Below are 20,444 nucleotides of genomic sequence, written 5' to 3'. Positions count from 1 at the left end.
CTATTTAAATGGGTACATGTCATAACGCCCAGTGTCATAAGGCCCATGGGCGCTAAGACACACATTTTTGCGACACAAAGCCCACGGGCGCAATGACACTTTTAAATGTGAACTAGCGCCCACTCCAAAAGCGAAATAGCGCCCGAGGGCGCTACGACACAATTGAAGAGTGTCATATATTTATCAAATTTCTCGAAGTTATTCGAGATGAGGACTATGCTTCGTCCGTTATGCTAGCTAGTGCTATTGATGGCGATATAACCGCTCTTAGCACAAATCGCAAAAAACAAAAAGCAAAGGAAAATAAAATTGAAGACCTTCTCAAGGATTTGGAGAGCAAAAACATTTCCGAAATAGAATTTTTTAGTTGTCTCTTAAACGAAAATAATGACCTAATTAAGTGGGACACCAGCTTCGAAAATTAAGGGTTATCTTCAGATTCTGAAGAGGAGGATATTGATAGCAATTTGCACTTCAGTCAAATGACTGATGTATTAAAATGCATAATTTGTGTTGACAAACCGAGAGATGTGGTACTTCTGCCTTGTAACCACTTCAAGATATGTTTGGAGTGCCACACAAATTTACAAAATCGAACTGCTAACTCTTTATTGCTCTGCCCATATTGTAGACAAATAGTTGACTCTCAGAGAGAGTTCTCAGTGAGAGTTAACAGACGTGTTTACTTTTGTGCTCTGCAATTATTCTTGTTTTCTTAGTTAAATATTCTTATTAAATTTCACACAATTGCGGTTCGGTTGTATATAGCAAATATCTATATTTTCCTGTGCAAGGTTTGATCCGTTGTTCACTGTGTTTTTAATAATTTGATTTTTTAATTTGTGAAGTTTTGTGTGCAGGGTCGGTTCATTAGTTTCATTATTTGAATTTTTGCTTTAGTGTTTCTATTTGTTGGCGCTCTCCCCAGTTCACTCTTTCTAAGTTTGTTCGTGTGAGTGTGTTCATAATTTGCTCTCACTATCTACTGTTGTTGTATTTGGCTCTCTTGAATCTTTGATTTTTGTGCTGTGCAAGTATACTCTCTCGCTGTGGACTTATGATCCGCTCTGTAACGGCTGTTTTTGTTGTTGACTCGCTCTCTCAACATATATTTTCGTTGCGCTCTGTAACGGCTGTTTGTTGTTGGACTCGCTCTCAACACATACCTCTCTTGGTTTTTACATTTCTGTTTACATTCAGTAATTTTGTGATCTATCCCAATTGCCAACATAAGTTGCTGCAAAAAAGCTTGCACTTTCAGGCAAACAGTTGATTCTGCACAAGCGAAATTTATAAGTTGCTGGCTGTGTGATAACATGATGCATACTAAGTGCGTGAATATGACAAGATTATGTCTACTACTAATGCTGGTAGTGGAGGCGTACGCTGGTCTTGTCCGATTTGCTTGGAAAAACAGATAAACTTTTCTAAAATGTATAGTGCTGTGAGGGCTCAATTTTTAAAACTGAAGAAGATTTCTATGCAGTTGACCAGTGACATGGCTACTGCTGAAGAAATACTAAATCAGTATGGCTTTGAAAGTCCTCTCTCTCAATTGGAGACTCCTTTGTTGTCGGTAACTCCTTCTGTAATAGTACCGTCACTTAATTCGCTTGCTCCTCCCTCACCTTGCGCTTCTGTTTTGTCGTCGGCTCCCAATTCTCTAGATCCTCCTTCACCTTGTCCCATATCTGTTTCTCCTATTGAGGCTTCTATTGAAACTCAAGCCCCTGTCCCAAATTTGGTTACTACTTCTATTGTTGCTCAAACATAGAGTGGCAATAAGTCAGCCACTCCGGGCATCCTTATCTGTCGTCTCTCCTCGAAAGCAAATATTTTTATCTAGGCTTTCATCTGATACGACATGTGAGGCAGTATCTGCTTTTATTGCAAGCAAGACTTCGGCTAATGTTTTTATATCGAAGTTTAGTTTCGCAACTCCGCGAGAAATTGCATTTTTCAAGATTAGTGTGTCGGTAGAATATTTTAAAACTTTATGTGATCCCAAATTGTTGGCCACCTCATGTAGTTGTTCATGAGTTTAAGCCTAACAAGTAAGAAGGCTCTAGTCGAGACTGCTCGACTAGGAGATACCCTGAACCCTCTAAGCTGATATTCTAATCATTCTGCATTTTTATGCACACATACATACACATGCATCCACACGCACGCATAAGCCTGCGCTCTGCTAACTGCGCAGTATGCAGCGACTGCGCTTTGGCTGCGCTGCAGTGTGGGCATATTATGAGAATTTATTTGTTGAATAATTTGTTTTGTAGACATAAGATCCTAATGAAACTTTCAGAGTGTAATCATATGATAAATATGTGTGTACATTCCAAAGTACAAGTCTCTAGTACTTGAAATGCGTTTTTTACAAATTGGAGGGAAAGGTGGCGTGGTATCCAAAATCTGTAAATTACAAAATCTTTGTATCGATTAACTTTATATACAACGCAAATTTGAAGACTCCAGGTCTAAAAATGTTCGAATTAGGCTGAAAAAACAATGCCGATTTTTCGATCATTCTCGATAAAAATGTTATCGGATGAATTATCGAAAAAATAAAGCAAACTCGTACTACGTATGGTACACACGAGTATGCATGCCAAATTTCAGCTCTCTAGCTCTTATAACTTCTGAGATCGACGCACTCATACGGACGGACGGACGGACAGACGGACAGGGCTATATCAACTCAGCTCGTCGCGCTGATCAAGAATATATATACTTTATGGGGTCTGCCACGCCTCCTTCTGCCCGTTACATACTTTTCACAAAACCATTATACCCTGATTTCCCATTTTCAATGGGTTCAGGGTATAAAAAGTTTACTTCTAGCTTATCTTAGGGAAATCACTCACAATGCCCAGGTATAATCATTGGTATACATTTTCGTTGCCAATGTTATGTAGTGATTTCTCAATCCTATCGTATATTCTATTTTGGGTCTTCCCTTATTCTTTTCTTTTTATTATTTCTTATTCTTTGTATTAACTTTTCTTGCAACTTCTTTTAATACCTTCCTTTTTCTTTTTCTATACTAAATTCATTTTATTTTATTTTTTTCTTTTTTTATTAATTTTTATTTATTTTTTTTTTATTTATTTATTTTTTTTTTAAGAATTATTTTAATTATTATGTTAGATATAGTTAATAAATCTACATTTAATATTTTTTTTTTAAGTTTTCTCACTAACACTTTCCATATTTGGCTGTGAGACGTGGGCATAGCTGGCCTGACTGGCAAATAAAATACCCCCATCGGGTCGGTGTACTATTGAAATTATATTCTGTACTTAGTTTACGCTTTTTTAATTTAATTGACTCTGGTTTTTGTCAAAAGTTTTAAGAAAAATAAATAAATAAATAAATAAAAATAATAAATAATAAAGTCCGGCGTGCTTTATGTCACATTTAAAAGTGTCATTGCGCCCGTGGGCTTTATGTCGCAAAAATGTGTGTCTTAGCGCCCATGGGCCTTATGACACTGGGCGTTATGACATGTACCCATTTAAATACCTCTCTGCGGTTTTTTGTATTTCCTCTTTGATAAGAGGAAGTTTGAGGTCTTTATGGATGTCAAAGTTGGTCATATACCATGGAGCACCTGTTATTGTTCTCAGTGTTTTAGACTGGTAACGCTGAAGAATTTCAATGTTTGATTTACTGGCTGTTCCCCAAAGGTGCAACGCGTAGGTCCATATTGGTTTTAAAACAGCCTTATAAAGCCGTATTTTGTTTTCAAGGCTTAGCTGCGAGCGCGGTCCTAATAGTTAGTACACTTTTGTTGTCTTGATTTTGAGTTGTAATTTCTTTGCTGTCTCCAGGTAAGCCTCCGATCCATATGCACTCCCAGGTATTTAACCGTTTCGCTAACTGGAATGGTGATTCCATTGAGTGAGACTGTAGGACAGTTCCCGGGTCTGAGAGCGAATGTTACTTGCACAGACTTTTGGGCGTTCACCACAATTCTCCATTTGTTCAGCCAAGCTTCAATCAGACCGAGTTCCTCTTGAATAAGATTGGATGCAACTGTTGGGTCAGTGCTGGTAGCAACGACTGCGGTGTCGTCAGCATATGTTGCTTGTTCTACAGCATTGGTAGAAGGCAAGTCGGCTGTAAAAACAGTATAGAGGACTGGGCCTAATACACTGCCTTGAGGGACTCCAGCGTTTGCAGTGCGTATACTGGACGATTCATCCTGCTCTTGGACGTAAAAACTCCTGTTTTCCTGATAGGACTTGATAATCAACAAGTAAGAAGGCTCTAGTCGAGACTGCTCGACTAGGAGATACCCTGAACCCTCTAAGCTGATATTCTAATCATTCTGCATTTTTATGCACACATGCATCCACACGCACGCATAAGCCTGCGCTCTGCTAACTGCGCAGTAAGCAGCGACTGCGCTTGGGCTGCGCTGCAGTGTGGGCAATATTATGAGAATTTATTTGTTGAATAATTTGTTTTGTAGACATAAGATCTTAATGAAACTTTCAAAGTGTAATCATATGATGAATATGTGTGTACATTCCAAAGCACAAGTCTCTAGTACTTGAAATGCGTTTTTTACAAATTGGGGGAAAAGGGGGCGTGGTATCCAAAATCTGTAAATTACAAAATCTTTGTTTCCATTAACTTAATATACAACGCAAATTTGAAGACTCCAGGTCTAAAAATGTTCAAATTAGGCTGAAAAAACAATGCCGATTTTTCGATTATTCGCGATAAAAAAGTTATCGGATGAATTATCGAAAAAATAAAGCAAACTGCGTATGGTACACACGAGTATGCATGCCAAATTTCAGCTCTCTAGCTCTTATAACTTCTGAGATCGACGCACTCATACGGACGGACAGACGGACGGACGGACGGACAGACGGACAGGGCTATATAAACTCAGCTCGTCGCGCTGATCAAGAATATATATACTTTATGGGGTCTGCCACGCCTCCTTCTGCCCGTTACATACTTTTTCACAAAACCATTATACCCTGATTTCCCATTTTCAATCGGTTCAGGGTATAAAAAGTATGGTGCAGGCAACCATTTCTTAATTTTATGCAGTAGACCTGCATGCCACACTTTGTCGAAGGCCTGTTTGACATCTAGGAATACTCTTGTGCAATACTTTTTTGATTCAAACGCATTTATAATTATATTTGTGATGCGATGGCATTGCTCTATCGTACCGTGTCCTCTTCTAAACCCAAACTGGTGTTCGGGTATGATGTTTAGTTTGTCCAGCACTTTAGAGAACGTCACCAGTGAACTAATGGGACGGTAGGACTATGTGCAGCCTTCCGGCCTGTTGGGCTTAGCAATCATTACTACTTCCGCGCGTTTCCACTGACTTGGAAAGTATTCCAATCTGAGCATCGCATTAAATATATATGTGAGCAGACGAAATTTTGTCGTATCCTGGGGACTTTTTCCTATTTAGGTTTTTTTATATTCTCTTCTACTTCAGAAAGAGTCGTTGGTATATCGGTAGACTCATTTGACAAGGTGATTCTAAAAATTTTTCTACCATTTCTACGGTTTGAGTATCATGTACGTCATTGCGCTTAAAAACCGAGCTTAAGTGTTCTGCGAATGCTTCAGCCTTCTCAGCATTATGTCTGCAGCGTTGGCCCCTGCTGTCGACAATTGTGGTCATTCTTCTGGCCGGTCTCTTCAAATATTTCGTCGCTTTCCAGAGACTATAATCTAGGTCACTAGTGTATGGATCAAGATTCCTTAGATATTCTGATGTCGCTTCATTTTATTTCCCAAAGTCTCCTGTTAGGTCTTTGGCAGCCTTGTTGAATCTGTTCCTGTCAATCGGGCTTCGAGTTGATTGCCATATTTTCCGAAGTCTTCTTTTTGCAGCTATTTGTGCTCTCAGTTCTAGTGGCAAAAAAGTTTGCTGATGAACATTTGCATTTGGTGGTGGTGTGAACATACACGTGAATTGAGTTAGTGAGTTTTTCAATCACAGATTCAATTTCATCATGATATGTCTAGACTAGTTTGTTCTTCAAGCCAGTTCTGAAATGCATCTATGTTTGTTTTTGCATTAATGATCCTATAAGGTCTCTGCTTGAAACAAACTGTAGAGCCGTAGGTCACAATAATTGGTGAATGATCAGAGCTCACATCGAAATTCTCCTCTATTTTGAAATTGTTCTGCGGTAGTCCAGAGTATACAACAAAATCCAGTAAATCTGGGATTTTATTCAGATCACTCGGCCAGTGTGTTGGCTTTCCGGTAGATAATGTGGAATAGTTGTTATTTTGTATACATTTATATAGCTCGGCACCTTTTGGGTTTACCAGCCTTGATCCTCACCAGGGGTGTTTAGCATTATAGTCGCCACCAGCAATAAAGTGCCTACCAAGCCCTTGAAATAGAGTGTTAAAGTCGGCCAGCTTGCACTGATATCTAGGTGGAAGATAAACTGCTGCAACGGAAATACTAAACTGCAAACATTGAATTTGAATCGCTGCAGCTTGGATTATATTTGTGCTAATGCTGTCCAATATTTTGTATTTAAGAGTACCTTTAATAATAATAGCACTTCCACCCTGTGCTCTACCTGATGGATGATTGGAATTTATAACATCGTACACTTTGATATTTATATTAGTTTTCTTTGTGAAGTGTGTTTCTGATATTAGAAATATGTCAATGTTGTTGGTTTTTATAAATACTTCTATTTCGTTTCGATGGTGGGAAAGCCCATTGGCATTCCATATGGCTATTCGAAGATCTACTTGTATAACTTGTTCACTAACATCATTATCATGTTAAGTAGATTAGTTGTAAGCTCAGACTGTTTTACTAGTAGTTGCTCGATTCTATCCAGTGCTGATTTTTCTGGTGTAACTGTCTCACCTCGTAGTGCTTGTGCATAACTTACTTGATTTGAGTATATATTCTCTTGATTTGGGTTTGCTTGTATATTAGCTGTTACAGACAGTCGATCACGAAAAGCAGATGTAGTTGGCCTGTTATTCAGTACACCAGATTTTCTTTTGGTAATCTCTTGATAGATTTTACAACCTTTGTAGCTGGCAGCGTGATTCTCATTGCAGTTGGCACAAGTTGCTGGTTGATTTTTTTCTTTGGGACAGTTGACGCTTTGGTGATTTTCAGCACATTTAACGCACTTGTACCGCTTGTTGCAATATGTTTTAGTGTGCCCGAACTCTTGGCATCGGTAACACTGCACCATGTCCTTCACTTTTCTTGGAGGCTCAACAGTAACAATGGCATTGTTTATATGTTTTATGTCTAGGGTATAAAAAGTAAATGGAATCAAAAACTCATTTAATTACACAGTCTAATATAATAATAATATTAATTACACAGTGTAATATATTTTTTTTCAGAAGACATAAGACCTAGAGACTTGAATATTTATACCTTGAACCCATTTTCAATGGGAAATCAGGGTATAATGGATTTGTTGAAATGTATGTAACAGGCAAAAAGAGGCGTGGCAGACCCCAGAAAGTATATATATTCTTGATCAGGGCGACGAGCTAAGTCAATTTGGCCCTGTCCGTCTGTCTGTCCGTCCGTCCGTATGTCTGAACGCGTCGATCAGGGCGACGAGCTAAGTCTATTTGGCCCAGTCCGTCTGTCTGTCTGTCCGTATGTATGAACGCGTCGATTTCAGAAGATATAAGCGCTAGAGACCTCAAATTTTTTTTAAATGTCCGTATTTACAGCGCGGATATCGAGTTTATCATTAAAAATGATGAGTTATCGATTTTTAATGATAACCCCGTTATTCTTTATTGATAAAAAACCATATCGAAAACCAGTTATAAAATTATATATTCTACACCTTTATTGCCTCCAAATTTAATGTATTTAATGTATGCTTATATGCAATCTATACAATTTCGGTTTTTCTTAAAATTGACCCCTCACCCCTATATCTACCCCCTCACCATAAGTTTGTAAAAGGCGTATTTTAAATACTAGAGACTTGTGCTTTGGCAAATGCATGTATATCTATGTTATAATCCTAATCTGAATGTTTCATGAAGAAAAGTAATTAAACAATTAAGTTCTCATAGTAAGTCAATACTGCAGCCAATGCGTGTTTATGCGTGGGTACGTATGTCTGTGTGTGTGCGTGTATGTGTGCATATGAAATATCAGTTGCTCGAAGGGATCAGGGGATCTCGTAGTCGGGCAGTCTCGACCAGAGCTTTTTAACTTGTTCTTAGTTTGGCTCAGGGTAGTATCTAGTTGAGCACTCTCGCCTAGAGTTTTGTTACTTGTTTGATTTATATTGAACTTAAGAGAGGCTTAGAAGATTATTACCTAGTGGGATACCTTTGGAAAAAATATATATAAATTATTTTCATTATATCTGTATCCATCCAAATCAGTTCCAAAAGAGCAGCGAACATGCCCTGTTCTCGAATTCTGTAGTCGACGTTTTCACACAACTGACGCAATGCTTCGATGTTGTTAGCAAGCTCGAGTGTCCAGATCCAGAAATTTGGAAACGTTACATGAGGCGTTTTGCTAAAACAATCGTTAAAGTGCTAATTGCCTATGCTGATATTGTGAAAATGGAGTTTCCAGAGCATATGAGGGACGAACGAATTGTAAGTACAATTTCCATCGAACTTAACAACAAGTATATCAGCCAGTTCTTCAACATATACATGTGTATAGACCAATACATTTCGAATATCTAAATGATATTCATCTTTATTTTGTCTTAGGCCTGCATTCTGATGAACAACATACAACAGTTAAGGGTTCAATTGGAGAAAATGTTCGAGTCCATGGGTGGGGACAAGTTGGAGGAAGACGCAGCCAACATTTTAAAAGAGCTACAACAGAACCTTAACTCAGCCCTTGATGATTTGGCTTCACTGTTTGCTATAAGGTTTTTGCCTTTAACTGTCTTATCTATAGGATTAATTAATTGATTTGTTCGTTTACAGTTTGGAGCCACGTATAACACAATCGGTGCGTGAGCTGGGCGACATGCTTCTGTCGATTAAGGGAGGAAGCGGAAATCTCACAGCCGGCAATCAGGCAATCCAGCGAAATGCAGTAGCTGTGGAGGCTGATGATGTGTTGAGGCCTCTAATGGACTTACTTGATGGATCTTTAACTTTGTATGCCCAGTCGTGTGAAAAGACAGTGCTGAAGCGCTTGCTTAAAGAACTTTGGAAGATAGTGATGCGAATTTTGGAAAAAACTATTGTACTGCCACCAATGACTGATAAAACTGTGAGTGCCGAATCAATGGAGCTCTAAAGCTTGTCCTATATTGACTCTTATTATATCTATCTAGATGATGTTCAAACATTTAACGGATAATGCAAAGAATTTGGCATCAAACGCCAAAATAGAAGACATGGGACGTTTGTTTAAGTCACATATGGCAGGAAAACAGGATGTGAAAAGTGCTCTTAGCGGTGTTATGGATATATCAAAGGAAGTCGAAAAGAACCTATCTCCTAAACAATGTGCCGTACTTGACGTTGCCTTAGATACAATTAAACAATATTTCCACGCCGGTGGTAATGGCCTCAAAAAGACATTTTTAGAAAAGTCCGCAGAGTTGCAGAGCTTGCGATATGCACTTAGCTTGTATACGCAAATGACAGACACTCTGATTAAGACATTCATCTCAAGTCAGGTGCATGAAGGTGAGCTCACTTTTTGTATACCTTGAACCATTGAAAATGGGAAATCAGGGTATAATGGTTTTTTTAAAAGTATGTAACAGGCAGAAGGAGGAGTGGCAGACCCCACTAAGTATATATATTCTTGGTCAGAGCGACGAGCTGAGTCGATTTAGCCTTGTCCGTCTGTCCGTATGTTCGAACGCGTCGATCTCAAAAGATATAGGGGCTAAAGATTTGTCTGCGTATACCATGCGCTAGGTCCTAGGTCCGTGTATATCACGAGCATATCGAGATTTTCTTCATAACTCATTTTCGATAACTCATCTCATTTTTCTTTATGGACAATGATCAGTATTTTTATTTCGTTTTATAGATCTACACTGCATATAGCGAATACAAGAACTTGGAAATTATAGATTTTGAGCAGCACGACCCTTTGTCTCAAATTGAAAAAAATAGCACGTATTTCAAATTTTAAGAACTTCTGCTTTGGCAAATACACCTTTGAGCGTTGTTATGACGTTTTGAAAGCTCGACAACGTGATCAAGAATATATATACTTTGTGGGGTCTGCTAGGACTCCTGTGTTTTAAATACATATTTCCCATTTTCAATGCGTTCAGTCTCTAAAAAGTAAACATTCCTTTCATATTTTTCAGTTGATCCAGAAAATGCAGATGAAAGTGTTGGTGAAATATCCGTGCAGATAGATCTTTTTTCACATCCGGGCACAGGAGAGCACAAAGTGAACGTGAAAGGTAAGTCGAATTGGTACATTCATTATATTATATATACTCATTCACGAAAGATAAATGAGCTTATATGTTTTGTTAAAATTTTCCTGATCCGGCTACTAGGGGCGCGGCAAATGCGCCTCCTGATATGCCAGAAATTATATTAGTTGAAGAGCTGGAAAGCTGAAATTCGAAATGTATACTTTTGTTGACCACTCAAGATCTAACAGCTATGGGGAACGTATCTACGCTCATTGGGGGCATGGCAAGTCTGGTATAACTTCATCTTCTACATTTTTATAGCTAGGACACTAAAATTTTTCAAGTAAAATTTTGTGAGCTGATGTAAGTTATGCGCTCCCACACTAGAGTACTAGTGATTGGGGACGCTGTGTTGGGTTCTTGTGAATATATAACAACTTTGTGTTCAATGAAATAATATATTTTATATAATTTGGAACAATAGGTCTAAACTCTCTCTAGTCCGAATATAAACTGAACTAAATCTGTTCAACTGGTTAGGTTCTCCCCATGAATGTCTGACTGGACTCTCCAGCCTCCTTAGATTGTCGAAAGTCTTAACTCTTCCCCATCTAAATATCTGCGTTCCGCAAATCAGGGTGCATATGTCCATTATAATGATATTCATCCAATATAAATTGTCCAATATAATGGTATTTGTCCAATATAAATTGCCCAATATAATATTTATCCAATATAAATTTACTATCCATAGTCGATAGTTCCAGAGTCCATAAATTAGCATAAAGAGGGCCATCGATATCCACCTTCAAGTTAATTCAAAGCATTCATAGTAGCATCATAGTTTCCATTTAGTATTCATTTGTGGTTATGACAATACATCCAACATTGTAGGCGCATTTATTTCATTCCCTCTGGCATCTCGGAAATCCCTATTACCATGAATGATCGAAACTAGGAAGGATATACCACGTGTAAAATGCTGTGGATGCTATGGGTGCTAAGGAAGTTAAGGAAGTTAAAAGAGGATTATTACAATTTAATTAATTAAAATGTGCATTTTCCTTTTTTTTCTATTTTCCTAAGTGTGATTTATGAAGAATTTTTCCAGTTTTTGTTTTGATTGTCACATTTCGGTTTTCCTTTACTTCGTCTTTTGCAAATCTTTTTTTGTCCTTAGTCCTAATATTATTGTTTCTTTTATATTATTTCATTGAATTACTAATTGTATTGAATTACGTGTGTTATGTGTATTACAACGTGTGTTATTGCGTTGTCTGTTATAGAATTACTTGAATTACCAATTACTAGTTGTATTATCTTTTGTTACCGAACCGGCAAACAGTTTTTATTATTATTTTATATGGCTTGGGAAGCCCTCAGGATCCTTTTTGGTGTAAGACCTACTTAGGTGAGGGTAGTTCCACAATCATCTGGTCTCTCTCTTACTTTCGTTTCATTTATTTATTTATTTTACTTTTTTCTTTTATACCCACCCAAGTCCAACGAGCTATGGTAGATATATGTCCGCCCATAGGAGGCGTGGCAAACCGCAAAAGTTTATATCTCCTACAGTTTAAGAGCTAGAAGCTTCAAATTAGGATAGTTGAGTTACTGATAGCCTCCTCTATCGATGCCCCAAAAATATTTTTACGCCTCTTTAGGGACGTGGCATATCGAAAAATACACTGTAATTTTCACATTTTTTGAGCGTAAGAATTCAAATTTTGCATTTAGGTTACCGGTTGCTCGTTCTAAGAACTGGCAAAAAATGGGAAGTCTACTGCCACTAGGGGCGTGGCTCGAATTAGTGCTCGAATTGCGGTATCTATTTATCTATTTATGTATTTGCACATATAAATAACCTTAATAGCCATTCATAAACATTTATGAAATTTAAATCATATAAAAGATGCTAAAATAACCAAAATTTGAAATTTGCAAAAAAGAGTTTGAACTCGCACCCAAGCTGAATGGCATGTTCATGTCAAAATAACTAAAATAAAGATCGCCGGCGACTCTGCCTACAGCACCACCGCGTCATCTCAAACAACATTAATTAAAACGAAATCACATCATTGTTATGACGCCATATAGCAAAGAAAAGCCAGTGTAGGCTGGAAATTCAAAAACAATGCAAAGACATATCAATCGCAACTGAGATTCTTAGAATATGCTAGAGTATGCGTTTATGTGTACTTACATACACACATACAAATGAGCGCTTGTATAAGGCTGGAATGCTTGATGCTATGCGTGCAGACTTATACATATATACATATTTACATATATATGTACATATGTATGTATGTACTTGCGCATTTTTATGTGAGCGCAATTTAAGAAGAAACAAATTTAAACTTCTAAAATTATTCGACAAAGAAAAAGAAAAGTATTAAGTGCCATTCATTCAAACTCGCACCTTCCCAATAAAATATCTATTTTATCAAAAACGAAATACATATGAATGAAAAGAAAAAAAAAACATCGAAATAGTTTCGAGCCTCCCCTACTCTAACATAATTTGCGTCGCCTTTAGCACCCGCGGCACTGCTTTACTTGATCAGCTAGTTGCTAAAATAGAATAGCTTAATAAGAGAGCGTCATCAGATAAAACGACAGTAACGGCTAGAAAGTCCAGAAATCAATCGAAATTTTTAGAATGTGCGAAAAGGCGCGCTTCTGTCTGTACGCATAGAATAGACGAAGAGTGTGTGCATTGCTTTTGATTTCTTGGAAAACGGTATATAATATACTAAGCTGTGCAAAAAAATGAGGATAGGCTTGAGTTAAAGCCCGCAACAGGCCAGCCTCGTCTATTATCACCCAGAGCAGAGCGAATTATGCTCAGAAAAATGGACGAGAAACCAACTATTTTTGACCAGGAAGCTTGCCAGTGAGCTGAAGGAGGAGTGTGGCATAACCATTTTCCGGGAAAGTGTCAGAACAGCACTAAAAAGTAACGATCTGTCGTCCCGACTAGCCCAGAAAAAAACACTGCTGTCGGCAGATCGCAAGCGCACACATATAGTGACCAGTGCCCACAAATTTGGGTTCTTTGTCAATGGCAAACCAACTTTTAGGTTTTATCAAGACAATGATCCCAAACATAAGGCACATATTTTGAGGTGCTGGCTACTTTATAACTGGAAAAATGTGTTGGATACGCAAGCTAAAAGCCCGGACTTAAGCCTCATTGAGAATTTGTGGGCTTATCTGAAGAAGAGGACCGCCAAAAAGGTATCCAAAGAATAAAACTGAGCATTGAGAACATTGTTTTGGAGGAATGGCAAAATATCCCGGTGGAATATGTAAGAAACCTGGTCCAATCGATAAATAGACGCTTGGGAGCAGTCATAGATGCCAACGGTGGCCAAACAAAGTATTAGTTTTAACTACAAAGTAGTTAAAATACTATAATGAATTAATTGTTTTAGTTGTGTAAACACTTTCTTGGCAGCTGATTTTTGCTACTTTTGTTCTTTGCTATTTTCTTTTCTTAATGGAAACATATTATTATTTTTTTTTTACTTATTAATATAGTTTATAGTCTAATTTACATATTTTATTTCGCTTCAAAGCAAAAAATTACAAATTTTTCCCTGTGTGTAAACACTTTCTTCCCCAATTGTATGTCTACTAAAGCTCAAGAGCTAGAAGATTGATATTTGAATATTTTTGTCATTAAGCCTGATGTCAGAGTGGCCGTGATAAGCGATGCGATAATATTGAGCGACAATATGCGAGAAAGCTCTACATGCAGATTTACATGTAATCGCTTAAAACATGTCAGACTGCAAGCAATGCGAGAAGAGAGCCAAAACGAGAAGTAAAGCGAGTTGCGAGAAGCATTCCTGAATCGTTTTCTCGCTTTATGGCATGATAAAGCTTTTCTGATACGTGTTTTTTTGTTGCGTTCTGAGCTTAAATAACCGTTGGTTAGTCGGTGAATTATGTTCTTCTTCGCAATTCAAGCTTTAATAACAGTTTTATTCAAAACTATTTGTGTTTTTATACCCTGAGCCCAATTTCAATGGGAAATCAGGGTATAATGGTTTTGTTGAAATGTATGTAACAGGCAGAAGGAGGCGTGGCAGACCCCACAATGTATATATATTCTTGATGAGGGCGACGAGCTGAGTCGATTCGGCAATGTCCGTCTGTCTGTCCGTCCGTCTGTCCGTATGTATGAACGCGTCGATTTCAGAAGATATAAGACTTCAATTTTTTTAAATGTCCGTATTTACAGCGCGGATATCGAGTTTATCATTAAAATTCGATAACTCATCCCGATCCTTTTTTATCGATAAAAACCCTTATCGAAAACCAGTTATAAAATTATATCTTCTACACCTTTATTTCTAGTCTCAAAATTTTTAGTGTATGCTTAAATGCAATTTATGCAATTTCGGTTTTTGTCAAAATTTACCCCCCACCTCTCTATCCACCACCTCACCCTCACTTTTGTACTTCAAATACTAGAGGCTTTGGCAAATACATGCATATCCATGTTATAAGCATAATCTGAAAGTTTCATGAAGATCGTATGTCCACAAAAAAAGTTATTCAACAATTAAGTTCTCATAGTAAGCGCACACTGCAGCCAATGCGTGTTTATGCGTTGGTGCTTGTGTGTGTATGTGTTTGTGTGTGTGTGCGTATGTGTTTGTGTGTGTGTGCGTGTGTGTGTGTGTTTGCGTGTTTCTTGTGTAAGCTGAAAGACACGTAAAATTATTGAAATAGCTATTGCTCCAAGGGTTCAGGGGATCTCGTAGTCGAGCAGTCTCGACTAGAGCTTTCTTACTTGTTATATATGTATTTACAGTTTTATTCAAAAGTATTCAATTATACTTGAACTGTTAATAATCAAAGGTATTGATAGTATTGGATGGATCCCTTTGCTTTTTTTCATGATTGCGACAACATTGCGACTGAGACAAAAATCTGAACACTCGCAATGACTACAATTTGAATACTCGCATTATTTCTCTCTTTACGGATAGCTTTCACTCTGTCATGTCATTGCTTTGCTTTGTAGATCGTTGCGATAATTATCGCTTATAGCATCGTATCGCTTATCGCCACTCTGACATCAGGCTTACTCCTCTCTTCCTCAATAAAAATAAAAAGTCCGGATATATCGCTTCTGTTTTTGATATTTTTAAAATATAAATGCTAATATGTTGTTGTAATTATTAGTCGTGGCTGCCAATGATCTGAAATGGCAAATACCGTCGGGCATGTTCAGGCCATTCGTGGAGATAAATCTTATTGGGCCCCACCTTCAGGACAAAAAGAGAAAATTTGCGACCAAATCAAAGTCGAATAACTGGTCTCCCAAATACAACGAATCATTCAGCTTGTAAGTATTTGTTGTTGTTTTTATTGTGCTCTAATTAAAACTAAGGTATATATCTAAGTTTCGTCAAAAGAAAACAAGGAGAGCTTATGAGCCTTGTGAAGAGGTGATATTCATTGTACGCTTACAAAGCAATATTGCATAAAATAATGCTAAAATATTCCCCCCTGGCGGTCTTTCGCAGTGCTACATTGAAAACTTATTTCAAACAGTGCAGACTAGTAGATTTAATTAAAACTGAATTCATTTAATCTGCTTTCTGTCCGTCCAATCCAATGCGTAAATAATAGTGAAGTAAGTTATGCAAGTGGAAATTCTTGTCTGCATGTATTAATTTACATGTAGGTATGGGTAAGCGTAAGTCTATAATGATAAGAATAGTCTAGAGCTCAGGGTGTCTCCTAGTGGGACATTACCATGTAGTACACTCTCAATTTTCATACCCTGAACTCAATGAAAATGGGAAATCAGGGTATAATGGTTTTATGAAAAGTATTTATCAGATATGAACGCCGTCTCAGAAGATATAACAGCTAGAGACGAGTTTATCATATTTTTACGATAACTCATCCCATTTTTATCGATAATAATTGATAAATTGATTTAGTGTTTTCAGCGGACTTAGAGACTTCAGATTTACTATGTATATACATTTAATAAATATCCAGATTTTGTAACTTAAAGATTTAGGATATTTCAAGTACTAGAGGCTTGTGCTTTGAAATATACGCATATTTAAACATTATGATCATGTTCTGAAAGTTTCATGAAGATTGTCCCATAACAAGAGAAATTATTCATCAAATAAATTCTGATTTATACATTGTAATCTCTACTCTTTATCCTCTTCGGTACTTTAATACTGAATTTATAGCACTATCGGAAATGAAGAGCAGCTCGATTTCTTCGAGCTTCACATTTGTGTTAAGGACTATTGTTTTGCCCGAGACGATCGCCTTGTGGGAGTTGCAGTGATACCATTGAAGGATATATCAGAAAAGGTCTTAGTTATTTTTCAAATTTGATTTATATAAATATTACCATCTATCTATATACATATAGGGATCAGTTGCGTGTTGGCTACCTTTGCAGCGTCGTATCGAAATGGATGAAACAGGTTGGACCATATTGCGTATACTATCGCAGCGAAATAACGATGAAGTAGCCAAGGAATTTGTCAAGCTCAAATCAGAGATACGTCAGGAGCCAACAATGGGAACATAAACGGACTGGATGGATCATACCAGACATACGCACGCCCACACACAGACACACCCACACACATATATACATACATATATATATATATATATATATATTTATATATATATATATATATTTATATTTATACAAAGGAATCATGAGTTTGTCTTATTATAATGATGATATCGGAACGCATGGGTGGCCACATATAATTATATACATACATATTTATTTATATTATACACGTGTATATATTTACAGGGGTATGTGTGTTTGCCATTAAGCATAATTTGAAGTTCGTAAATATTTATATCAGCTTCATTTCATAATAGCATAACATACATACGAAAATAAGAGAAATCGGGCCATTCTGTACCCTAAAAAATCAAACTTACTTCCCAAAAGAACCAAAGGGCAAACACTCCCCCAAATTCATACAAAACATTTCAAATGTAATTTTGTCATTTACGCACATTCCTATTTTTGTAAATAAGTGTTTGCCTGTGCAAAGGTGTAAATCTGATTTGTATTATTATCGTATAAATTTGTTAAATATAGTTCATGTGCATACAAATTATAAATAATTAGTTTTTCTATTGGAATAATAAAGGAGCATATTATTAGTATCAAATACTATATAAAAGATATGTTTATTAATTGTCGAAGGCTTATGTATATAAAAACAAGTAAGAACGTTGCAGCTGGGAATTACCGATGTCAGAATACTCATTCACAGCCCAAAAGCTGTCAACTCGAGTGTATAGTGAAATTTTACAGTCTCATTAAATTTGAGAAAGCATCGATAGCTATTCCCTCTTAGATCTAAATAGGTATTTTAGATTTATTTATTTTATTTACTAACAAGTTAGAATTAATATCAAATTAAATCTAGGCGTTAAGCACTGGCAGCAGGGCCTTTGGCGGGATTTTCGTTATATTTTGGATACCGGCTTCTAGCTAGCAGCAGATCACCGCGATTTTCCTATACATGTGCGCAAATTCATCGTTTATTTCAGCATATTCCAAGAATTGCGATTGTTTTGTGGACTTGCCAGTCGTTTATTTTAGTGCTTTATTTTAGCTACTACAGTGCTTATCATAATTATACCCCACTTATAATCCACATAAACAAATCGGCTGAAAATTTTTCTCAGATGACATATTGCCTTAAAATTAAAAAAAAATGAGTAGTTCAATATTTCAATTATGATTGGCAAACACCTGGTTCACTTAAAATTATTGATTTAATAACGATTTCTTAAAAAGAGATAAAAAAAAAAACAAAGAAAAACATCACCCATTTGCTGTATCAATGTTTTGGTCAAAAAAAAAAAAAAAAAAAAAAAAAATCGTTGAGGAATGATGAAAAACGAAAGTTAATATTTTGTCCGGCCTCCATTTGCCTTAGTTAACTCAAGTATTCTCTTCCTCATTTAAACCACTAAATTTAATAAAAGTTCCTTTTCGAAATTTTGTCATTCATTTAGAATATGCGTTTTAGGATACACCCGTCTTGCAACCCAAAACATTTTCTTCTGGGTTGAGATCTGAAGAACATGCTGGCCAGCCAAGGACATCAACATGACGTTCCTCCAAATACTCCATTGTACGCCTGCTCACATGGATTCTGGCATTATCCTGTTGGAAAACCAATGGTTTCACACGTAATTTTCTTATGAGACTACTATCCAGACTCTGAATATACTCTTCACTGTTCATTCGGCTCGTTACAAACTTCAAACCAAACGAACAAAATGTACCCCAAATCATGACGGAGCCACCTCCAAAGTCTGTCCTTGAAAAAAACATAGGATTCTTTTTCAAATCATGCCAATAAGCATCAAACCCAACAGAACAATCCAGGTTAAACTTCTTTCCATCAGAAAATATGACCTGTTAGGGTAAAAATTTATAAATATACTGTAAGCCAAAAGACGATGAATAAAACGCGCGACGATGAATAAACGGTCGCAGTATGTCTTTCGACAAAATCAAGTCGAGCAACCTTGTGGCGACTTAGCAACATGGGTGCTTTGGTCAGTCTGGACCTCTTTTTGATTCCTGAGCTCTTAAGTAATCGGCAAACAGTCATCGCTAGATTCGGCCACATATGAGGCCAAAGCTGTACAAGCAGTTGAGCTGTTGCTGGCTTTGTTAATAATTATGCGTTTAATTAGTAAACAAAAATTTTATAATTTTAAATACACGTCGACTTCTTTTAAAAATTCGTGAAATACCCGAAATAGACTCTCCTGACTCGAAAAGTTAGAAAATACGTTCATTTTCATAATCAGATAATTGTTTTCCAAGCGGCATCTCTTAAAAACCATCTAGATTTACTTAATTACAATGTCTGTAAAGCCAAAACTCTGTTCCGCACTTAATAAACCCAAATTTGCGGCAGTCGGCTATAATTAATTAATAAATAAAAATGCTAGCACACAGCAAATATATATATATATATATATATATATACATGTAAATGCGTATAGAGAAAAAGAAACAGCCTAAAAGTAGGCAATCCGCTGAGCAAGGAGCGGCTGAGCGCAGTTGAGCGCAATCACGAATCTGGCAGTTTAATAACAGGAGCATTTGTCACTTTCACCTAGGCCATAAGAACTGTTCCAAAGCGATGACTTGCCGGTTCATAGGATCGGCTATACTTTCATTTGCATCTCAACCACCGACCAAAAAGGTTGTATCAAAATTTCACTATGCAAATTGTTAAGTGGTAAAAAGTTAAGCAAAGTTGAAAATTGATCTAAATATAAATTTTTTAAGTGCAAGTGCCAGATCGAGAAGCGGTAAGCCAAAACCTTTAAAGCAATCAATCCAAAAAAAAAAAAAAAAAAACAAGTAAGAAGGCTCCAGTCGAGACTGCTCGACTAGGAGATACCCTGAACCCTCCAAGCTGATATTCTAATCATTCTGCACTTCTTCTATGTACACATACATATACATGCACTTATAAGCACGCGCTCTGCTAACTGCGCAGTAAGCAGCGGCTGCGCTTGGGCTGCGCTGCAATGTGGGCAATATTATGAGAATTTATTTGTTAAATAATTTCTTTTGTAGACATACGATCTTAATGAAACTTCCAGAGTGTAATCATATGGCTAAAATGTGTGTACATTCCAAAGCACAAGTCTCTAGTACTTGATATGCGTTTTTAACAAATTGGGGGCGAAGGGGGCGTGGTATCCAAAATCTGTAAATTACAAAATCTTTGTATCCATTAACTTTATATACAACGCAAATTTGTAGTCTCCAGGTTTAAAAGTGCTCAAACTAGGCTGAAAAAACCAAGTCGATTTTTCGATTATTCTCGATAAAAAAGTTATCGGATGAGTTATGAGCAAACTCGTACTGCCTATGGTATATACGAGTATGCATGCCGAATTTCAGCTCTCTAGCTCTTATATCTTCTTAGATCCTTTTGCTCATACGGACGGACGGACGGACAGACGGACAAGGCTATATCGACTCAGCTCGTCGTCCTGATCAAGAATATATATACT

The 20,444-nt window shown here is 37.0% G+C and overlaps 1 protein-coding gene across 9 annotated transcripts in view; it reads left to right on the top strand.

The window, feature by feature from the left end:
• LOC6585783 (protein unc-13 homolog B) overlaps positions 1 to 17,507 on the top strand; it is a 57,442-nt gene extending 39,935 nt beyond the window's left edge. For all 9 annotated transcript variants that reach the window (XM_044007109.1, XM_032732977.2, XM_032732976.2 and 6 more), the window contains 8 exons: positions 8,389 to 8,610; positions 8,731 to 8,897; positions 8,956 to 9,247; positions 9,312 to 9,669; positions 10,308 to 10,406; positions 15,564 to 15,726; positions 16,598 to 16,724; positions 16,786 to 17,507. In XM_044007109.1, the coding sequence (XP_043863044.1) occupies positions 8,389 to 8,610; positions 8,731 to 8,897; positions 8,956 to 9,247; positions 9,312 to 9,669; positions 10,308 to 10,406; positions 15,564 to 15,726; positions 16,598 to 16,724; positions 16,786 to 16,947 (1,590 nt within the window). In that variant the 3' untranslated portion in view covers positions 16,948 to 17,507. The remainder of the gene's footprint in view (positions 1 to 8,388; positions 8,611 to 8,730; positions 8,898 to 8,955; positions 9,248 to 9,311; positions 9,670 to 10,307; positions 10,407 to 15,563; positions 15,727 to 16,597; positions 16,725 to 16,785) is intronic.
• Positions 17,508 to 20,444: the final 2,937 nt, after the last annotated feature.

This window comes from Drosophila mojavensis, unplaced genomic scaffold (genome assembly GCF_018153725.1).
Source record: "Drosophila mojavensis isolate 15081-1352.22 unplaced genomic scaffold, ASM1815372v1 contig_151, whole genome shotgun sequence".
NCBI classification, from domain to species: Eukaryota; Metazoa; Arthropoda; class Insecta; order Diptera; family Drosophilidae; genus Drosophila; species Drosophila mojavensis.
Note: the sequence above shows the minus strand (reverse complement) of the source record. Positions and strands in the feature narration are given on the sequence as shown.